The sequence below is a fragment of the Ursus americanus genome, chromosome 33 (genome assembly GCF_024610735.1).
Source record: "Ursus americanus isolate L20-20 chromosome 33, mUrsAme1.1.p, whole genome shotgun sequence".
Lineage (NCBI taxonomy): Eukaryota > Metazoa > Chordata > Mammalia > Carnivora > Ursidae > Ursus > Ursus americanus.
In genome coordinates, this window is record NC_142159.1 from 19655092 (window position 1) to 19677202 (window position 22111).

Below are 22111 nucleotides of genomic sequence, written 5' to 3' on the forward strand. Positions count from 1 at the left end.
AGGAAATCTGGCAAACAAACAACACACCAGGACACATGAAAGAAACAGGAGAGAAAGAAAACTAGAAGACAAGTCCAGGATAGGAGATTATCCCACCCTAGCAACAGACTTCCAGGGTGCGGCGGGGTGAAACATACCCTGTGCAGTGGATGAAGACAGATCTACACCCGAGTACATCACTGTGAAATTTCAGAACACTGAGGTCAAAGAAGATTCTACAAGCTTCAGAAATGGAAAAGAAATCTTTCACATAAAGGATCAAGAATTGGGACAGCAGCCAGCTTTTCTGCAGCAATGCTGACAAAAACTGTGGAAAACAAAAGTGATCTCCAACTTAGCTAGACTAGTAGAATATAGGGGAAAAAGACAAGTTCTGATATTTAAGGACTCAGTTTCCTCCCTTACACTTTTTCTCAGGAAGCTACTGGAAGATGTACTCTAAAAAGCTGAGGAGAAAATTACAGAGTATGACAGGGGATGCATGTAATCCTATCTAACACCAAGGGGAAAGGAGCCTTTGAGACCCAGGCAAGGGAGAGTCTAAAACAACAGCTGTGAGGCAGCTCTGAGGCACCCATCCAGTCTCTAGAAGAATCTTCAACAGGATGAAATGCATAAAGAAGATTTCCACAACTAGGTAAGTGTTTGGGGATTGAGTAACACACAGAATCCCAAAATGACCAAAGTGTTCGGGGATTGAGTAAGACAAAGAATCCCAAATGACCAAATCCCAAATGACCAAAACAAAACAATTATTACAAGAAAAACAATACTAGACACAAAAGGAAAAGCAATCATTTTCAATTAGATGGCTCAGCTCTCAACAGTATTTACGTATCAGTAAGAGCACAAAACACACGTTATTTTGAAATATGGAGGTAAGCACCAAAAGAAATGAGCTAAAATAGCTGAATGGGATCACTAAGGAGCAGGAACGCAGAAGTACACAGTGACTGATTTTTTATAATCAGCTTAAAACATGTATATGGATAATTCGGACAGAACAGAGGATTTAAAATTTCTGGGGATTAGGCTTGCTGGATCAGATATACCTACGCAAAATAAATTTTTAATAATCTACTACTCTGAAAGACTCCCACAGTACCCTTGCTCACCTAGATGTACCCTTCCAATAATCTTCTGGGTGCCCACTCCTTTGGCGATCCCTGCCCACCGACGGTCCACCAGCCTCATTATATTACACCTTTCTGCACAAGCTTGGCTCATTATAGTCATCTGGGCACCTGGAGGCGGAGGGAAACATCAGATAATAAAAACAAAGTCCACGTTTGTGTTAAGATTTAAAAATGCAGCCTGCGAACAGGGCAGAGAGCAAGTACACCCCCAGGCTTTTGTCTGTGTAAAATTATTCATACCCTAGCTTAACCTAGCCCTTAGTTGTTCCTGCCACGCTTAATTCAACTTTCAGTTCCACACTGGAATCTGAAACACAGTGTAGAAACCTGACAGGGAGCGAAAGAATATTTTGTTTAAATGTAGTAACTGGATGACGTTTTAAAACTTTACCGACAGAAAGCAAAACTACCTGGAGAGGACTTCCAGAGAGTCAAACCATGTCTACAGATGGAAACACTAAGTCAAGCAGAGCTTTACACTCAGATCATTCTTCACCAAGTACCTCTAAACACCTTATCAGATTATTTTTATTTCAAACTTTGGGACACCGTAATTTACCAGGTAAAACCTGCAGTCTCTCGAATAAATAAAAGCTGAACTCCCCCCATCTCTGCATCAGCAATCACTCTGTTTCCTTTGGGAAAGAGGGCAGTTAGGGTCTTTTCTCGCATGTACTCATCCACGCAGCCGGACCCGGCCTGTGCAAGAGACAGACACATCTCTGTTTTCCCCTACAGTCCTAATCTCTCCCACGGACTCCTGTCTACATGCCTGGGTGCTCGACATTGCCATCTCAAAGCCAACAGGTATAAAACCCTTTCTCCCCCAAGTCATTCTCACTTTGGATTTCTCTTACCAATGAAACTACTTTCCTGCAACATAGAACTCAGCACTGTTCACTTGTGACTCTTTGTCTTTTAGCCTTCTCCCCACTCTAAACTCTGCTCCAACCCTATGAGTAAGTTTTATGCAATTTCTATTTCTGACTTTCCTCCTAACTATAGCAATCAGCCTAGCTCACACCCTATTGCCCTCGCTAGTGGACAATTTCTCTGGTTTCCAAACCACTCTGTGGGGATATAATTTAAAGCAAGGGAATAGTTCTGACCCTGATGGGTACAGAATTTTCCAGAGCTGTCACTGTCTTCAGTCTTCCTCAAATATGACCTTCTTCAGATCACTTATTCATCTGCTCAAAAATCCTCGATGGCTCCTCCTCTTTGTAAGATAAGCTTCAAACCACCTCACCACAGCTTCAGAGCCCACCTCATCCTGGCCAAACTGCTTCCCGCTGCTACAGACTGGATGTCTGTGTCCGTCCAAAATTCCTGTGTTGAAACCATCACATTCCTAACGTGACTGCAATAGGAGGTGGGGCCTTTGGGAGGTGACTGGGTCATGGAGGTGAAACTCTCAGGAATGGGATGAGCGTCTTTATAGAGGAGACCCCAGAGAGCTCCCTCACCTTTTCTGCCATGTGAGGACACAGTGAGAAGACGTGCACCTGTGACCTAGGAAGTGGGTCCTCAGCAGACACTGAACCTGCCTGCACCTTTGTCCTGGACCCCCCAGCCTCCGGAACTATGACAAATAAACCTGTGCTGTTTACAAGCCCCCTGGTCCATGGTATTACTGTATAGCAGCCCAGACAGAGGCAGCTCTCAGCCTTATACTCGGACTCTTCTGAACCCTCCACTTCGGCAGGAGCGAGTTGTTCCCTCTGCCTCTTCCTCCCGCCGACCCTCCTACAGCGCGCCCCCTGCCTTCACTTTCTCCGAATTCCACTTATGCCGTCAGGCCCAGCTCAAAGCCCGCCTCTTCCTCCGCTGACTGGCCTTGCCCAGTGATCTCCCCTCTTTCGATTCCAACACTTCCTGTTCATTGTACTCATTAGGCTCCTTACACTTTATGAGCACTGAAAGCTCTCGGCATTCAAGGAAGGTTAGATTCAAAAAGGCCCAGCAAAAACGAAGGAAAGGAAAACTGGAGAAGGCAATCTCTCTTCTCTTCCTCTCTCCCCACTCTATTCCACAAAAGCTCCTTACTGATGTAAAGCAAGCAAGTCCAAGATTAAGAAGGGCCCCTTTTGCCACTCTCCTGCCTCTTCTCAAGCCTCAGCTTGAAGGCCCTTCCTCTGCCCATGAAGACAGGGCAGTTCGGATGCCTGCCTGCTCTGTGCGGAAGGCGTGCCTGAGCACCCCAGTCGGAGGGAGAATGTGGTCTCGATGGCTATCCAACATGCATCTGATTTTTGCGGTGGCTGAGTTGTGGTATCAAACAGATCTGGGCTGAAACCAAAGTCCACCACTTGTGAACTCTGTCCACCTGAAGAGTGACATCACTTGTCTAAATTTTCTCATCTACAAAATAGAGTTAATAGTTGAATACAGCTCATAGGATAACCTGAGGATTAAGTGAAATTAAGATGACTTATATTAAGCACGGAGTATGGTGCTCGGCACACAGTAAGGGCTCAATAAATGTTGAGTGTTAATATTAGGGTCTCTTATGTATTTGTCTCTCTCACTCATAGGAGCCCCATGAAGCTCCAGTTAGTGAGTCTTACTCCCAAACACTCAGCACGAGTGCCCTTCCTACAACATTCAATGGACATTTTTTAAAGTGAATAATCAGCAAATGTGCTTCTCCCAGGATATGTATGTATCTCAAGATATAAAAACACCTAGTGACAGCTAAAACCTAGCATGTGCTCAAATAATTGTGGATGAACAAATGGAGGAAAATACTACTTGAACAGGGCCTTTTACTACTCTAGGAACTCATCCTAGCTTAGAGCCTGAGCGAACTGCACAGAATTAAGGCCCATAAGACCACTGAGCCACACCCACACGGTGCTGTGCGGTCTTACTAAAAAGCAGAGTTATTACTGTGAGAAAAGGTGCCAGCTGGTACAGGGATTATTTTAATCCTCAAGTGGGAAACTCCCTGTCTCCTGACCTGGTTAAGTTCTTTAAGGGCAAGAGCCCTGATTCATACATGCTTTGACTCCTCATAGCTCCTGGCAAAGTGCTACCACACAGACTATGCTGAGATATTTGTTTGACCTATACTCTATGCAGCTACTTCTTACGGCTCCTTCTCCTAAATCCATTTACCCCCAAATTTCTTACAGAGGTATCCTAAAAATTCAGGATGCCGAATAAGGGGAGGTAGGAAGATAAAGGACATACTGCAAAATACAAAACCAGTTAAGAAACAATTAAGAAATAAGCCTGTTACAAACAAACAAAAAGATTGGCAGATGAAGTGACCCTCAGGCTTGTTAGCAGTCCAGAAGACTACTACCATCTTTAACAGGCACCAGCGTCTCCCCTTCTTCCCGTGTCACGTAAGAATGTCGGACAGATGGAGACAAAGACGGAGACGTCACCTGAGTCAACAAAAGCTTTCACAGGATGTCCATTCACTTTGCAGTTAATATAAAGCATCACTACTTGGCCAAAACTTTCAGGAGCTTCTTCCATAGCTATTGTCATGTTTTCCTCAATGTTCTGTTGCCTGTAACAAACCAAAACCAAGTTCAGTAAAATTATTTCCAGGAAGGGAAATCTGTTTCAAAGTCACAATACTCAAAACAAACTTGGCTTTCTCTTCAACAAGGTGGCTGAGCGGCAGACGCGGAGACGCCGATCTTTGCAAAGACTCTGGCGGCAAGACCATCACCCTCGAAGTTGAGCCAGTGACACCAGTGAGAATGTCAAAGCCAAATTCCAACACAAGGAGAGCATCCCTCCTGACCAGCAGTGTCTGATTTTTGCGGGCAAACCGCTGATGGATGGACGCACGCTCTCAGACTAGCAGAAAGAGTCCACCCTGCACTTGGCTGCCTGTGGGGTGGCACCATCGAGCCTCCCCTCGGCCAGCTGGCCCAGAAAGACAACTGCGACCAGATGACCTGCCGCCAGCGCTTTGCTCGCCCTCACCCCCGCACTGTCAACTGCCGCAGGAAGTACGGCCACACCAACCACCTGCGCCCCAAGAAGAAGGTCAAACAAGGCCCCTCCGCCGGCTCTTCCTCTGCCTGCAGGGCAGCCTCCTGCCTGAGCCCCAAGGCCTTGGAGCCTCCAGTTTCCCTTTCGCTGTCCGGAAAAAAAAAAAACAAACCAACAGATCTGTACACATCTTTTGCCCCTATTATAGCAGCTGAGTCATGGAAATGGACCCTGGTGCTCTCTCCTGCAGGTGAGCAGTGAGAAGCAGCTGGCAGAAAATCTAAAGGCATACACACTGCTTTCTCACACAAAACAGGTCTGCTCCCTTTATGAGCTCAGAAACAGGAAGATAAACCTTGGCAGAGTAAGGGTCACAACCTTTCAATTCTGCACAATGTCAGAACTTCATGAATGCTTCAATTTTAACGGAGGATTTACTGGGTATCTGGGTACATTTCCTATGTCCAGTGCATTAGAAATAGTTGGCAAATACAATCCATGGGTGTTAGCGTCTGTGCTGTCTCCGCTTAATCCCCAAGACTGGACTTTCTACCTGTGAGTGAGGGTAACGACTCCTGTTACAGTGTGGCTAAGAGGTCGAGAGCATCTAGAACACAGTGTGAACAGAAGCACGGATCTTCAGCAAATGCACACGTCCCTCTAGCTACCTGCTGTCACTTAGAAAACCACACACACACACACACACACACACACACACACATCACAGTTCACAGTTCACTTGGTCCGTCAAACCATTTCTTCAAACATCAGACATATTCTAATTCCCACATGAGAAAAAGATATAAAAGGGGGTTCTAGCTTACTCCAACAACTCATGCCTTCATTCCCAACCTCCTTTTAAAAACATTATTGAGCTACCAACATTCATGGGAACAAGGGCAGGGGCTGGGCAACACACCTGAAGACTGAGACACGAACAGAACGGGGCCCCAGACTGGGGATAAATTATGACTACAGACGACCGTCCGTTTGTGCGAACAACCCTCCTCGGGGGCACAGCCGCACTGCTCACTTCGAGCTGCTGTATTATGGCCGCTCTGGTACTGCACCGGCATAAACGAGCCCTCACCGACAGACAGCAGGGCCTGCAAACCCTAAAATATTTACTGGCTGGCTTTTTATGGAGTGTTTGCTGACCCCTGCTCTAACTCATAGTGCCTGTCCTTTTGAGTAGCAATACTCTACCTCAACTGAACCGATGATTTTACCAGCCATTCTGTAATAATACATGAACCTTTTCAGAAAATCAAAGGCATCCTCGTTTAATTTAGTCAGGGAAATATGCAAGCTATTATTCCCCAGTGTACATACACCCTGAGTAATCACTGGTGCAGCGTACCAAATAGAACTCTAGGAGGCATTTGACAGAATTACACGGCTTTTCTCTTATGCCACATTCTTAAATTTAGAAATGAACTAAAATTAGTTGTACACTCCTGACCTTGCACTGACTCCAACCAAGATAAATTTCAGCAAAATCAGATTCTGAGAGAATACCAGTCGCTTTGGCTAATCTGGGCCCTATATGTAGAGAGTCTCTTGAGAGGTATAAGGTCTTCTTTAAAAGACTGTACACATTACCCCATTTCCTTAATCTCCCCGGCCCCTGACCAATACGCCCCATCTCACTGCTACTCTGCCAACAGGGCAGTGTCAGGGTTTGGCTGCCTCCCCACTCTCCCTCCTGCCACTCCTGCCTCCTGGGTTGAACACATCTATTCTTGAGAATTATGTTAGGTTCCCTTAGAGCTGCAATGGGGTCTAGTTCAGAGAACACAAGTCTCTTCCTATTTCTCTGGGTAGATTTAACTAGTGAGATGTTTTTTCAAAGATACTCATATAATACTGATGCAATTAATGGGGGCACTTCATCAACAAGAACACGAACGGCTTGGGGCTGTCAACTGATTCTGATATACAATTTAAATTTCCTTGATTTCAAATGTAGTTAGAGAAACAAGAAATAAAATAACCATTATTTGACTTCCAAGCTGACAGTATAATGACCAAGTCGGGCTTCATTCGAGTAACAAAAGACTATGACAATGAAGAACAGAGTTCTTCTTAGTTATACAGCAGTCCGCCCTTCCCTGCAAGGGACACATTCCATGACCCCCAGGGGATGCCCAAAACCAAGAGTACCGAGTCCTATACATACGTTTTTCCTGTGCACACATATTTATGACAAAGCTTCATTTATCAGTGAAGCATAGTAAGAGAGAACCAACAATAAAAAAATAGAAAAATTATACTATTCTGTAATAAACATTCTATGATCGTGGTCTCTCTCTAAATATCTATTGTACTGCACTCATCCTTCTCATGACGATGGGAGATGAAAAAATGCCTACGTGGTAAGATGAAGTGAGGTGAATGACAGAGGTTTTGTGACGTGGTATTAGGCTACTACTGATCTTCTGAACTACGGTCAACCGCAGAAAACTGAGACCGTGAATAAGACGGGAGAAGACTGGACTAAGGCCTTCACCACTCGCAACAAAAACTGAATGGGGGTAGGAGGCAGCTATTCTTTTTCATTTTAAGGGACTGAAGAGCATCTTGCTCGCGACTAGTAACATGACCAAGGTTGGCACTGGCGTCACTGCACCTGCTCCGGCCTCACCTCTGAAGACTCTGACCCATGAGATATGGGAGTAGAGCACAAGCATCCGCATTTTTAAAGCTTCTTATGTGATTTTTAATGTAGCCTCAGGTGAGAACCACAGCATTAGAGAAGCTGGAGCTGGAAAAGCATCCGGCAGTCAGTTTATCCACTAAGGCCAGGGCAAGAACTGCAGGAGGAAGACGGACCTAGGACTACAGGGTTCCATCCGTCCAGAGCTCGCTCTCCAGTCATGCTCAAGCCCCGGTGTAATTAAGGATCGTCTAAGGATCGAGATCCAGTCAGTCAGCCCGGACAGCCTAACGGTCTCCCCAGGCTGGGGCTTCTGCTCAGTCCTGGGGTCACGTACTGCAGCTGCTTTGATGATGCCCTGTGGGCTAGTCTCGGAGGCTTCATTCAAGTTTTAGAACAGAAAGTCATTAAATTAGGTACCTGTACCTTTGTGATGTTGAATCAGCGTGTGAGGAAAACGGAAGAGGAGAGAACGACCTAAAAGGCTGAAGCTGCTCTCTCAAATACAAAACAAGGACGCTGCTTCAGAGCAGATGCCCGACTGATACCGGGTCACCTGTCATTCGGGAACTCTGGATTCTCTAAAGCTCGCTCTTTAGGTAAAGGGTCATTACCTTATATCTTCTTCTATTTTTGCCTGAGCTTCAAGATCAAAAGGGTCAGCAGAAAAGAGACGAATCCTTTCTTGCTCTCTCCGGGCTCGGTCCTGCTGCTGCTCCACCAGGACCCTAGAAAATTTCTCTACAAAAATAAGGGGGAGAATCTTGAGTACCACTCAATTTCCATTCTTCATTAGAACTTTTCCAGATCAAATAGTTTCTTAAGATACAACTGTAAAGAGATGCAGAAAGGGTGCCTAAGAACTATTTTAAATGAGCAATTACATTTACTTGCTATGTTCTAAGGCAAGACTACATCGCCTAAATTCAGTATAAAGAAATAAAGTCTTTGCAAAAATCACTTCTTCCTGTAAGAAGTTATCCATTGTATTGTTTCTACCCAGAGATAGCTATATTTCGATTGAAACCAGTGGGAATGACTCTCTGTGTGGCAGATACATGGCCGCACTGCTCTCCTCCCCGGCCGCCCTTATTAACCCATTACTTAGAAATAAAACAGAGCACAACAACAGGAATGTAGTCAGCGGTACTGTAACAGCGTTTGTGTGGTGACAAATGGTGCGCCTGTGGTGATCACAGCATAAGGCACAGACTTGATGAATCACTGTGTTGTACACGTGAAACTAGGGTAACACTGTGTGTCAGCTATACTTCAATTAAAAAACAAACAAACAAACAAACCCCACAGTGCACTACAACCCTGTTTTTCCTCTTCTAGTTTCGTTCCCTTTACAACACCCTCTGCCTTAACCCAGGTTAAGTTAAAAGCAAACGACTGTTAGCTTACCTATCTGACCTGATGAATAACAGGCAGGAAAACGAATAAAGAGGAAATATTGCTTGCTATAAAATGTATGTTACAAGAACCCCCTTAATTTGGCTATTTCTTAAATGAGGATGCATATAAATGTATAAACTTAAATGTGCCATCATCGTGGTCTTTGGCGACCAGATCTGCTACGTAAGAAATTAAAGCCACCACAATAACGGTCATATGAACTATTCATACACACAACATGAATGAACCTACAACACATTAAGTTGAGCAAAAGCAGCCTGACGTGAGAGAGGACCTGGTGCATGACTCCATTTACGTGGAGATCAAAACCATGATTATCACAATGGCAGTAGCCCATAACTGGAGGAAACTGACTTGCCGCAGAAACTTCTGGAGTGAGAAAAATGTTCTGTATCTTGACTACGGTGGTGGCTACATGAGTTTGCCAAAACCCAATGAACTGTACACTTAAAATCTGCGCATTTCTGTTAGGTAATTATTATCTCGACTTAAAAAATGGTCAACTGAAGAATGAGCTATTAAGTGTCTGTTAGGTTTTAAAATTTAATCAGTACCGTTTCATAAGCCCAAGAGTAAAATTAGAGAAATTTACAGAGAAAAACTTTCTTCATGAAGCCGACTAAAAATAAACGTTCTGTTTAATGTAAGAATGGCTCGAATGCAGCTCCAAACAAACTGCTGGCAACAACCCCGCTCTCATTAAACTCGGGGCAGTGAGCATAAAAGGGGCTGGTTCCATTTCACCACACAGGCTCATGGAACTGGATAGGTTTTCTGCAACTAAAAGCATTTCACCTGGCAGACAGCTGGCTTACTGGTGCGCTCTCAAACGGAGGGTCTAACTAAACAGGTTAAAATATCAGTACCTAGGTTATGTGCTGTGAACATAATTTGAAAAAAAAGTCCATGGAGGGGGCTGGTCAAGCTGGATTTCAGAACTCCATGCAGCTGTAAAATTCTCTCACTACTGCCAACCGACTCAGCCTTTGATACTAGCACGAATTTACCTCTCAGAGAGCAACCGGGAGTTCAAGAAATCACGTGACGCGGTGGGCTGAACACACCAGTTGCTTGAGTTTTCGCACCTGTGCTGCGACAGGACTACATCCCCTCAGGTCAGCTTGACAGTCTTCCATATTTATAAGCTTACCAAGGTCTCCACTGAGCAGAGCATCTGCCAGGGGCGGATTGCGTTCCTTCAGCAAGGACAGCTCATGGGGGTTGGCCAGCAACATGTCTCGGAGCAAGGCTGGATTGTCCAAGCCCTGAGGAGATGAAGCTATGTCTCCAGGAGATGAGTGGGACTGCTGTGCTCCTGGTGGCTGGCGCTGCCGGGAGCCTGATGTGCCAGGCACGGCTATACTACGGAAGTCTATTCGGGGTAAGTCTGTTGGGGAAAATCGGTTCAAAGTTTACTTCCAGTGACTCCATAAAAACAAGCACTTGAAGGGAACAGCGAACATTTGCTGGTACATGGCATGTAGTAAATGGTAACCGCAGACATTTGACCTTTCCCCTGCTCCCTCTCTCAACTCACTGAACATAAAGACTGCAGTCCGAGTGAACCCACAGGCAAGAACAGAAAAGAGGTGCCGACAATGGCAGTAACCCTAGATTTTTGGCTTATACAGTATCCCGAAAGAGATGCCAAATTTTTACTTATTTGTGTTTTTAAAACATTAAAGCTAGTCTCAATAAACGTAACCACATAATTTTGGATGTAATTCTTGAGAAATATCCCAGTCCACTTTGACATGTTTCAAAGAGCCTGCACACCTTGGGTAAAGAATACTATACAAACCAAGGGAACTGCATCAATTTCAGATGTAAAATTCTACAAGTCTCTGCTAAACATATTCGTTCTTGGAATTTACACTTTCATCTGTGCCTCACTGCTACCTCTTACCCACCCCACCCCGGGGAGCTGGCAGGGAAAATCGTTTTACAGGAGAGACAAACAGAAGAAAAGGAACATGCTCAGATTCTCAGTGCTGAGGTCACCAAAAGATAGAACAGATTTAGAGGCTACAACTTCCGGGTTCTATAATCCAGGCTGAGCTGACCTTATTAAAATGAAAGGAAAATAAAAGGGAGCCTTACACAAAGGCCCCACATATTATATGATTCCATTTATATGAAATGACCAGAACAGGAAAATACACAGAGACAGAAGTAGACTGATGGTTGCCTAGGGCCAGGAGGCTTGGAGGCAGATGGGGAATGATTGCTAATAGGTATGTTTATGTTTAAGGTGATGAAAAGGTGCTACAATTGATTGTAGTGATGGCTGCATGACTTGGAATATACTAAAAATCAATGTACTGCACCCTTTAAATGAGTGAACTGTACAGTACATGAATGAAATCTCGATAAAGCTGTTACTTAAAAAGGAGTTTTACCTTAGCAAAGAAAAAGGAGAGCAGAGCCAGAATGGGGGGCTAGAACTGAGCGAATCTGCATCTCCTCAATCCCAAAAATGTATCTGATGGTCACTCCTGTCCCAAGTCTGAGGCCATCCTGAAGCTTACGGGATATCAACAGAAGAAGGGAATCCTTAAATTCCAGCCATCAGTTTCTGCCTCTTAGCACGGGCTCAACTAGCCACTTTCTTCAAACAGACCTCTGCTGGCAGCTAGTCAATGTGTATGTGTGTGTGTACGTGTTGAGGGAGTTAATCTACACCAACCAGCAAAACACAGGGGCGGGCCTTCTCTGTGGGTCAAGAAATTTTATCTCTAACCCTGTTACACTTATCTGGAGAGTCCATTCGCTTCAGAGCAATTTTGAGAAACTTGTTTACCTGCTAGAAGAAATCACCTCCCCTCCCCTCCCCCGCCTACTGCCTCTCTTGTCCACATGGGAGAGTACAGGAAAAAAACAGTGAATCTCCAGAGCTAACAATCTCGCCAAATTAACCAAACGAAAACTTGGTTTTTGTTGACTGGCACGTTTGAATCACAACTCTTTCTAAAGTTTAACAGCAGCCCCAAGGGACTCATGTAACCCCGATCTGGGAGGAACAGTGCATGATGGTCTCTTACAGCCCCAGTTTCAGGGTGAATGGAAGCATTGTGTTCTAAGCTAGAGTGTGTCATCATCACCCAGACACCCATCAGCTGTTACCACAAACTATAAAACCAGCCAACCTAAAGACTAAACACTGTTTAAAGAAATCTATCTGAAGAGAGCAGGGAATGGAACACACGATTACATTTCATCAAACGGTTCCACCTCAAAACCTTGTCAACTTTCTATAGATCATGAACCCCTCTGAGTATCTGAAGAAAGCTACAGACTCTCTCCCCATCAAATGCACACATGCTCACAGCCACACAACTGTGATTATTTCAGAGCCACAGAAACGTTCTAAATCCCAATGCACAGACTCCAGACTATAAACACCTAATCTGGATGGAACATCAAGATAGACAACAGCTACCTTTTACGTGATTAACGTGGCTGGTGGGGAAGGAACAGAATTTGGTGGTCCGGCTGCTTAATGCTCATAAAGCTCAGAATACTGGAAAAAGTCCCACGTTTTCGTCCCCACGCCTTCACTTACTAGCTATGAACACTGAAGACATTACTTAAAATCAGAGCGCCATCTATTAGTGATAACGAGTTATAAAGAGGAATCTCTTCCCCCACAGCAGTGATGAGACCCATGCAACGTGGGTGCAAGTGCCTGGCTGCCTCCTCCACAAAGGCCTGCTAGCCGAGGGCCAGACACGAAGTAGCAAAAGTCAGTCAGGAATCATGGGCAGAGGTGGCCTCCTAAGTCCTTCCCAAGGATAAAGTTATTATTGATAACAACAGAAGCGAACATTTATCGAGGACATGCTGAAGGTTGCACGTGCACTGTTCTCACAGCCTATCTTACAGCTGGTGATGAAACGGACGTAGGGAAGTTAACACATCCAAGGGTACACAGCAACCAAGGGGCAGTTGGAGCCCGTACCCTGCACTCTGAACCCGAAGCTAGTCCACAGCTCTGGCCCACAGTGTTACGCTCTCTCCTGATGCTGGCGTTAGGGATGTCTTACTTGGGAACTGCACTGGAGGTCGAGGGTCAGCATTCTCCTTCTGTCGTAAAATCACAACGTCTCCATCTTTCAAGCCGTAGGAAGCCAGCGATCTGTGGTTGTCTGTGAGAGGTCTTTCAGCATAGACAATCTACAACCAGAAAAGATTACACGGTAGAAAGCACTAAGAGGTAATATGGCACAAAGCAGGAAAACTACATACAGCGTCCCTTTTCATCAGATGTCAGTCCCTGCTCAAAACCCCCAATGGTTTCCTATCACACCTGGAATAAAAGCCCAAGTCCTTCCCGCTGCCTACTAGGCCCAAACCATTTGGGCCCTGGCTCTCCCTCTGACTTTATCTCATACTGTAATTGCCGTTCCCCAAATAACATGATCAATTTCCCCCCTGGGACTGTTTCACTTGCTCTTCTCTCTACCTAAGGAATGTTCTTTTCCCAGTCATGTCTTTTTTAAGTAGGCTCTACGCCCAATGTGGGGCTTAAACTCACAACCCTAAGATCAAGAGTCACACGCTCTGCCAACTGAGCCAGCCAGGTGCTCCCCAGTCATTCTTTTTTAAGGTCTCTGATCAAACATTACCTTTTCAGAGCCCTTCACTCATCACTCTATTTAAAATGTACCCTCACCTCTCATATTATAAATCTATTTTTTTATTGTCTTTCTGTCTCACTAAAATGTAAGCTACTTGAGGACAGGATTTTCTTTTGTTCGCCATATCTCAAATGCCTCATGTGTGTGTTAAGAACGTCACACCTACTCTCCTAGCAGCTTTCACGTATGTGATACAGCACTTAATTACAGTCACCAAGCTGGACATGACATCCCGGTGTGTCCACTTTTAAATGATCTTGCACTACTGGCAAGTCTACAAGTTTTCCAAATACCATCCACTCTGCATCCTTCCTTCTCTTCTACCATTCCCAAAGTTTGGTCACACTTGTAAGTGGAAGACAAAAGGGGGAAGAAATTCAGAAAAGAACAATTAAACACAGATGGCAAAAAGGATCATGGATGTACTAATAAAAATATTTTTACAAGGTGCAATCAAACACTGAAGAAAATGTGAGAGCAGAAAAGCAGATGAAATACTGCAGAAAGCAAAGGCACAACGGGCAAAGGGTACTTTTATCATGAAAGAACATAAAACCTACCCTGCGCTATCACATACTCCAGAGGGGCATTGAGAATAAACTCAGGCTTTGAAAAGTTTTCTCCCTAAAGATGTGCTATGCACCAAGCCACGAGCAAACTGAGGAGCCCGAGTCCTGTCCTGGCTCTGACAGGGGCCGCACCACTCAGCTGGTCCAGGCTTCACATTCCCCACTTGTCAAGCAAGCTTGAGGATCACTACAGCTGTGCCTTCCAGGTCTTTCTGCTCCACTACCATTTTACAGCGTTTCCTCATGTGTCCTCAAAGCTTTCATAGTAAGACTGCCTGACACAGAACCTGAAAAATACATGGTTTATACTGGAAAAAATGATCCGTCATATCTGCTCGCAGAATCTGCACTGACGTGAGGAACAGAACTAACAGGAAACCGAATTTCCAAAACCGGATACTTCTGGGGACGCAAAAAAAACTGATTTCAGAGTTTGTAGGGCTGACGATACTTTACAAGTTCTATACATGACTAGAAAATGGAATGTCAGTTCTTACCTCAACCTGCAGAGTTCAAACATGTTACAACAGGCTGCAACTCTCATTCCATCAATCCATTCACTCTCTCCTATTCTCCCTTATTTAAGCACATATCACACGGTAAAGGTACAACAGAATCAACACAGACTGTTTGCAATACAACCTGAGAGTTGTACCATAATTTGTGGGATTGCTGGGAAAACTACCGGAAATCTGAAGCGACAAGAGTCACGGGTTGAGGTGTGCAGCAGCAAGAAGAGGCATGCCAAGAGAAGCGCCACGCAGGCAGCTCTTACAAAGTGGCGGCGACACTGTGAAGCCACCACAACGAGCCCACTCCTTAATTTTCCAGGTTCAGAAACTCAACTATCAGTATATTTAGAGATACAGTCAGTTGACACATTCTAACTGTACTTATAAAAGAACACTTATCTACAACAGGAAATCAAACTCAGGAGTATCAAGACGCTCCTGTCCACCAGATCACGGAACTCTCTCCAGCCAGAAGAGCCACCATAAAACGCTAGCATCACGTGCGCTTCTGTCAGAATGGGTTCTCACGCTCTCCCACTTACCAACACCCTCTCGTATAAGTGTCAATCATTTTATGAGATGAGCCTTATTTGTCCCATTTTATGGACAGGGAAACAGATACAGAGAGTTCAGTGACCTGAGACTACACAGCTATTAAGAAGAGAACTAGGACTGAAACCACATCTGCCTGACTACAAAGCCCGTATCTTCCCTAAGGACCAGAGACAACTTCCCCAAACCTAAGTCCAAAGTGGCCTGGTGAATCAGCTGGTGACCTGAAACGAGAGCTATTAGGCCATCCACTAAGGGCCTATCCTCACCAGGGGGACCCCAAGCCCTGTCCACTGCTCACTGTGTCCCCTGCCCTGAACGTGAGAAAGAACGCTGGCAACACCTCCCTCCTTGGACTCCCACCTTGGGGTGCCGTACATCACTCCGCAGTGTTAGCACAGTCTTTCCTCAGCAGACGATATAATTTTTAACAGGAAGACAGCCTCATCTAACAATAAGATCCAGGTAATAACCACCACCAAATACATACATGAAATGGGGAATATTGCCACCTGCCCCATTTCCTAAAAATACTGGACTACAGAATGTGGGCGAGGGGCAAACACCCTTCACACTGACAAAGCAGCAGGCGTATTCCATTTTAGTCAAGGACACAAATGAGATAAACAAAAGCTCAGCTGAAATTATAACTGCCACAGAGGAACGATTTCTTTTTGTTGAAACAGGTTTAAAAGTCTAAGAAAGACAATTATTTTATAGCTTAAGTCCTAGAATAAATCTGAAGGAGCTTCCAGCTTAATAGGAGTGTATTAGACCAATGGTTTCAAATTTCTACCAGTCAAAACAAAATGAGTTTCAGTAATGGCACTGGTGATGCTTTCTACCGTAACACCTGACTCAAAGGCCACAAAGCTAAGAATTCTAGTTTTGCCAGTTACAAAGACATACAACAGGAAAACCGACACTGCTGTGAGTCTTAAGCGGCAGAACTGGCCCACCTGCCAGGACTTACTCCAGGGGAGGCACCCTCGAGATGGAATTCTCCTCTTCATCAACATTCAACAACAGTCTAATGAAAACAACTCCGAGACCTTTAAGCATGATGTCAAATGTTTCCCGGTCTCTGAATGAGAGCCTTCAATCACCAGAAATCCTAACAACACATTTCTAGCAGTAAGGACCATACACTGGCCACAAAATCTTTGGACTCACATCTGAATGGCTACCTCATAGTACCTACCGTTAACTGAAAGCCTACTATATGCCAAGTGATCTACACACACTATCTCATGCAACAGGTTGACTTTTCCAACCCTTCTGGAAAACAACTTGGCAAGTTACTAAAAGCCTTTCAAAAGACCTGGCAATTCCATATTTAAGAATATATCCTGAGAAAATAATCAGAAATGGTGACAAAGCCTTAAGTAAACAGATATCCATGGAAATGTTACTCATAACTGCTCCCAATTTTCCCCAATTCAAATGCCCGGCAATGGGGAAATTGTTAAATAAACGGTAGTACAGCTATAGGATGGTATATGATGTGGCCATTAAAATGATAAATTTGAAGAATCTGAAATGCAGTGGGAAAATGCTGACAACGTAGTATTGACTGAACAAAGAAAGCTGAAACTGTTAGTATAGTTCAGGGCATCGTGTTGAAATGATACATATATAAAAGGAAATAAGCTGAGAAAAAATACACTAAAAAGTAAACTGCAGGGGCACCCGGGTGGCTCAGCCACTTAAGCGTCTATCTTCGGCTCAGGTCATGATCCCAGAGTCCTGGGATCAAGCCCCATATCGGACTCCTGGCTCAGCGGGGAGCCTGCTTCCACCTCTCCCCCCTGCGTGTACTCTCTCTCACTCCCTCGAATACATAAAATCTTAAAAATAAAACCAAGTAAACTGCAGTTATTTGGGGGTGATGAGGTAGTAACTTATTGTCCTTATCATTTCCTGTAAGTCACAAATTCTCTATAATGAACATGCAGTATTTATCAGGGAAAAAAAATACATGAAAATTACCTGCGAAAATAAACATGTCAAAACCAGTTACAATAGAAAATTTTAGTTTCCACCAATTTAAAATAGTGTTTTACAAACCACAAATCATGCTGTGTACAGAGCTGCTTTTCCAGGATCATACAGTCACTGCTATTATTTGGTATTTAAATATGCTTTTCATTTGAGAGTCCTTACACATTCTGCACACGTCTTTACCACATGCCACCTACAGGGGTAAATTATAATGATGTTTCAAAAATACAAAGACATTAATTTAAAGTGAAGCTAAGTTCTGATAATTCTTTGAAGTTTGCCCAGCCAAGTCTGCATCAAAGTATCAAACAGAGCCATGACTGGCTTCCAAGCCCACACTTGTATTAAGAGATGGAACATGCCCAGCTTTAATCACATGTACAAGCAGAGATAGTTTCTAGTCTAAATTTGTTATCGTCACATTATAACTACTATAATCAGACTAGAGCTGTTAAAAATTAACACCTTTTCCAAGTGCATACTTATGCACAACTGATGCTGATGTGGAAGACTGAATTCTAAACTAGTGATCGTCAATGTGGGGTAGGCATGCAAAGCAATTCTTTAAACATGAAGGAACAGAAAAATGTTAGAATTTTCATTTCCACTTATTTTAGTTCATCCTTCCTTAAACTCTATCCTACGGTTGTTCATAATGTACATCAGGTATTACTTAGTATATTACATAACTGATGTTTACACTTATATACATATACGCGCATATATATATAAAATGCATATCACATTTGTTCATAATGTTTACAACTTTTTATATATATCACAAAGATGTATGTTCCAAAACATTTTACTCAGAGGAATACACAACCAAAAAAGTTGGGAGATCAGTGGTGGAGATCGTGACAGGAAAGAACAGCCAGGAACATTAAAAAAAAAAAAAAAATCCCTTTAAAAATGGAGGTGAAGGAATGAGAATGGAGAAGGTAAGTAAGAGGAGTGAGGTAACTAGACCAAGAGAACTGTGAGAGGAAGAAAGGGAAGATGAGTAATAGGGGAGAACCTGGGAGGTAAAAGGGTGGGAGTGGGGGCCTCGAGTAAGTGATATTTTTGTAGGTAAGAACTATAATGATGCTTACTATTATGATTTGGTGAACGGAAATGACTCAAGTGTCTAGGGTGGATCCTGTTCCTGCCTGATGGGCAAACAACTGAAAAGACAACCGACCACCACACATCTTAAAATAGATACTGTGTTGGGTTACAATGGAGCCAACGGAACAAACTTGAAACACAGGCGCTGTTTACGGCTCTTTAATACAGGGTTCACAGTACTTGGAGCCCAGGTTTGCATATGCTAATTTGGCTTGGGAAGGAAGTGAATGCCCAAAGGGTGACCTAAGGAATAAGAAAGAAATTTAGAGTTAGCCTAATTGTTCAATTAGTGAGGCACTCCTCATATTCTGAGCTGTGTCAATCTGACACACTCTTCATTTAAATTTTGTTACAGCCCATCTCAAAAAGGGCAGAAATTGAGGCAATGTCAGTCTTCATCTTCTCCCAAGTCCTAATAACAAAATCAACTTACATCTTAATTTTTTATTTCCCCCAGCAGCTGGTGATTACAACCACGGTAACAGAACCACCAAAGGGAAGAGAACAATTGAAAAAGCCACCTTCAAATATTCAAGAGTTGAGTGTACCTCCCTACTTAAACTGTCCTTTCCCAGCTCTCCACTTGAGGGATTCACTGACAGGAACTGGTTCCTCAGTTTTTGTGGATTAGCTGTTTATAGAAAAAGGTGCAAATAATCCCTTTTACCAATTTCTTTGCAGCTTTCATCAGTCTGCCTATTTGAGTAATACTTTGCACCCTGAAACAAATTCTTTCTTGATATTCAGCTTTATGCCAAGGTTCTTTTTTTTTTTTTTTAAGATTTTATTTATTTATTTGACAGAGAGAGAGACAGCCAGCGAGAGAGGGAACATAAGCAGGGGGAGTGAGAGAGGAAGAAGCAGGCTTCCCAGGCAGAGCAGAGAGCCCGATGTGGGGCTCCATCCCAGGACCCTGGGATCACGCCCTGAGCCAAAGGCAGACGCTTAACAACTAAGCCACCCAGGCGCCCCTTATGCCAAGGTTCTAAAGTTCACATACTGTAAAGGAATCATACTCACTTCTGAACAAAATATTGACGCGTCTGTTTACCATAACACAGGGCAGAACATGCTGTAGTTGGGCAATAGTTTTTGGAACTATTTCATAACTGCAGTAGGAAATCAAGATTTACATTCTGGGGCCTTGGAGGACTTCTATAATTTTCTTAATGTTTAGAACATGTCCTCCAAGGCCCACTTATCAAGTTAAGATTTAAATGTTTTAGTGTGAAGGCCAGAGTTACCGTCACCAATTCTGTTGGGTGGCAGCCTCAAGGCATTTTGAGAATAAATTACTTTGCTTATTTAAAATGTTAGAGCAGCTGAACTTCCTTCCAGCACGGTAGGGAAATGAAACAGGCAAATCACATGGAGAAGATACTAGGCCATTTTTACAAAAATATCCTCATAAAGCACTGAACTTTGAACCCACCCAAACTCCGAATTGTGGCCTGAAATAAAGAGGGATTCTGGCCTCCTCCCAGCGAAGAAACCAGAAAAACAAACACTTGAATTGAACTAATAACTGCCCTCCCTTTGGGGGGAGGGGGGAAATTACCTTTTTTTTTCTTTTTTTTTAAGAATTTAACCAGAAATGCCATGTGGTAGGGAAAAGGGAACAGGGCATTTCCAAATGCCTCAAAACAAGGTAATGCAAGTCTCAAAACTTTTTCCTTCACTTAGAGTGCAAATCTCTACATTTAAAGGTAAATTACGTTTGCTTAAGCAGGAGCCCTCTCCAAAAAAGCAGATGCACATCAACCTACCACAGTGATCCAAACTGGTATTTCTGGTTGGGGAAGCAGGATGTATGAATTCCTGCAAACCTCGAGCTGCTTCTTCTATTCTATGGTTGCTCATAACGTACATTGGTCCACAACACCCCAAACTCGGGATTAGAGGAGAGAGGGCCAAAGAGCCAGAAGGTGGGGCGGGCAGCCCAACTGTCCACGCGCCCCTCAGGCTGCAGTGGGTGCGTCTGCGGTCAGGTTCTCCGCTCGCTCCCATGGCACCCCACCCCACGCTCGGCGTGTGTGGGGGCAGCTACCGATTCCAGCTCCCTCCCGGACGCGGGGGCGAGCTGGGAGAGGCCATCCTGCTCCCCCACCCCCTATTCCTCACCAGTAGCAAAGGGAGGGCGTGAGACCCGGAGGCAGGAGAATTAGCCCCGTAGGGAGACCCAGCTCGCTGCCCGGCATACCTGGCTCTCGGCTGCGGGGATGCCGGACTCGAGCTCGCACAGCGCGCGGAAGTTGTGCAGCTCGAAGTCGGCGTCGACCTGGAGGGAAAAGGTCACCTCGGAGAGGTCCCTCCGCACACAGTACACGGTGAGCAGCATGGCCCGGGCCCGACCCAGCTCGGCTCGGCCCGGCCTCGGCGCTGGGCTGCGGGGCGGCGGCGGGGCCTGGCTGGTGCTGCGGGCGAACGGCGCGGGCTGCTTGCTCGCCCGCTTGCTCCTTCCCTCCCTCACACACGCTCAGTGACTCACTCCCTCCCGCCCTCACTACCAAGCACCGCCGCCGCCACCCGCCTGCGACTCCGTCTGCCTGCCTGCCGACCTGCCTCCCACCGCTGCCGCCAAGCGCGCCAGCCGCCCAGCGCCCCGCCCCGCCGCAACGCGGCTGCCGTAAAGCCCGCCTCGCCCTCTCGGCCTTCGCGACGCAGAGAAGGGGCGGGCCGGGAAGAGGAAGCGGGAAGCTAGGAGAGGATTGGAGGGAAGGGAAGGCTTGGGAAGCCCGAGGGAGGAAGGGCGAGAAAAGGGGAGGGAAGTAAGGGAATGAGGGAAATCGAGGAGTGATTTTATAGCTGAAGTCGGCGGCGGACTCCACGATCTCATTCACCCAACTGAGGCATTTATTAAGCGCCGACCACGTGGATACAAAAGTGCGTAAAAACACAGGTCCTTCTTTGCCCTTAAGGAACTCAAACGCAACTAAGCAGAGAGTTCTAAAATGCATTTTACCAAGTAGAAATTGAGGCTCAGAGAGATTAATTCACTTCCTGTCCCAGTGATTTAGGGTTAAAATCAAAATCATGACCTTGTCTAGTCTATAGAACCGAGCTTACCTTGGAACCTGCCTTCTCCGGACCTGTCTCCTGAGCCCTTCCTCCACTCGGCATCCCCAGCCACATTGGGACTTCGGTTGCTCCAAGGCTCCATTCCTCTGCCTTGTAAAGTTTTCTCTCTACTTGGGACTGTCTCCGTCCTAGACATAGCATCCCCCCAGCGCCTACTACAGAGCTTTTTTTGGGCACAGCTTAGAATCCACTCCATAAAGTATTTGCTACTTTAATGGCCTGTTCATAGCCACGTAGCTGATGACTGGATAGACACCCAGAGCATGAGGATAAGGTCAGAAAACCAAAACCGATGCAAGAGTGGCATCTCCCTACTTACCACTGCCCAATTCCCCATCCATGGAGTAGGGATGTTACAACACGAGGGAAGGAGGAAACAGGATGGCTATGGATGCAGGTAAGTAGGTAGGTTTGGTGGCAAGAAAGTCAATGACCATCTGAAGGCTTTTCTCTGTAAAGTAAGGAGAGTCATCTGTGGAGAATAAAA

The 22111-nt window shown here is 44.9% G+C and overlaps 1 protein-coding gene and 1 pseudogene across 2 annotated transcripts in view; one reads left to right on the top strand and one right to left on the bottom strand.

Moving 5' to 3' along the window:
• Positions 1-21109, bottom strand: part of LOC123777782 (DDI proteasomal shuttling factor 2) — a 40699-nt gene extending 19590 nt beyond the window's left edge. Inside the window, exons 1-6 of one of the 2 annotated variants that reach the window (XM_045774674.2) lie at positions 20747-21108; positions 13209-13338; positions 10316-10552; positions 8361-8487; positions 4529-4656; positions 1116-1244 (exon numbers count right to left, since the gene is read on the bottom strand). In XM_045774674.2, the coding sequence (XP_045630630.2) occupies positions 1116-1244; positions 4529-4656; positions 8361-8487; positions 10316-10552; positions 13209-13338; positions 20747-20884 (889 nt within the window). In that variant the 5' untranslated portion in view covers positions 20885-21108. Of the gene's footprint in view, positions 1-1115; positions 1245-4528; positions 4657-8360; positions 8488-10315; positions 10553-13208; positions 13339-20746 lie in introns of both variants that reach the window. The other variant, XM_045774675.2, reaches the window with a different exon arrangement.
• Positions 4746-5351, top strand: LOC123777791 (ubiquitin-ribosomal protein eL40 fusion protein pseudogene; annotated as a pseudogene).
• Positions 21110-22111: the final 1002 nt, after the last annotated feature.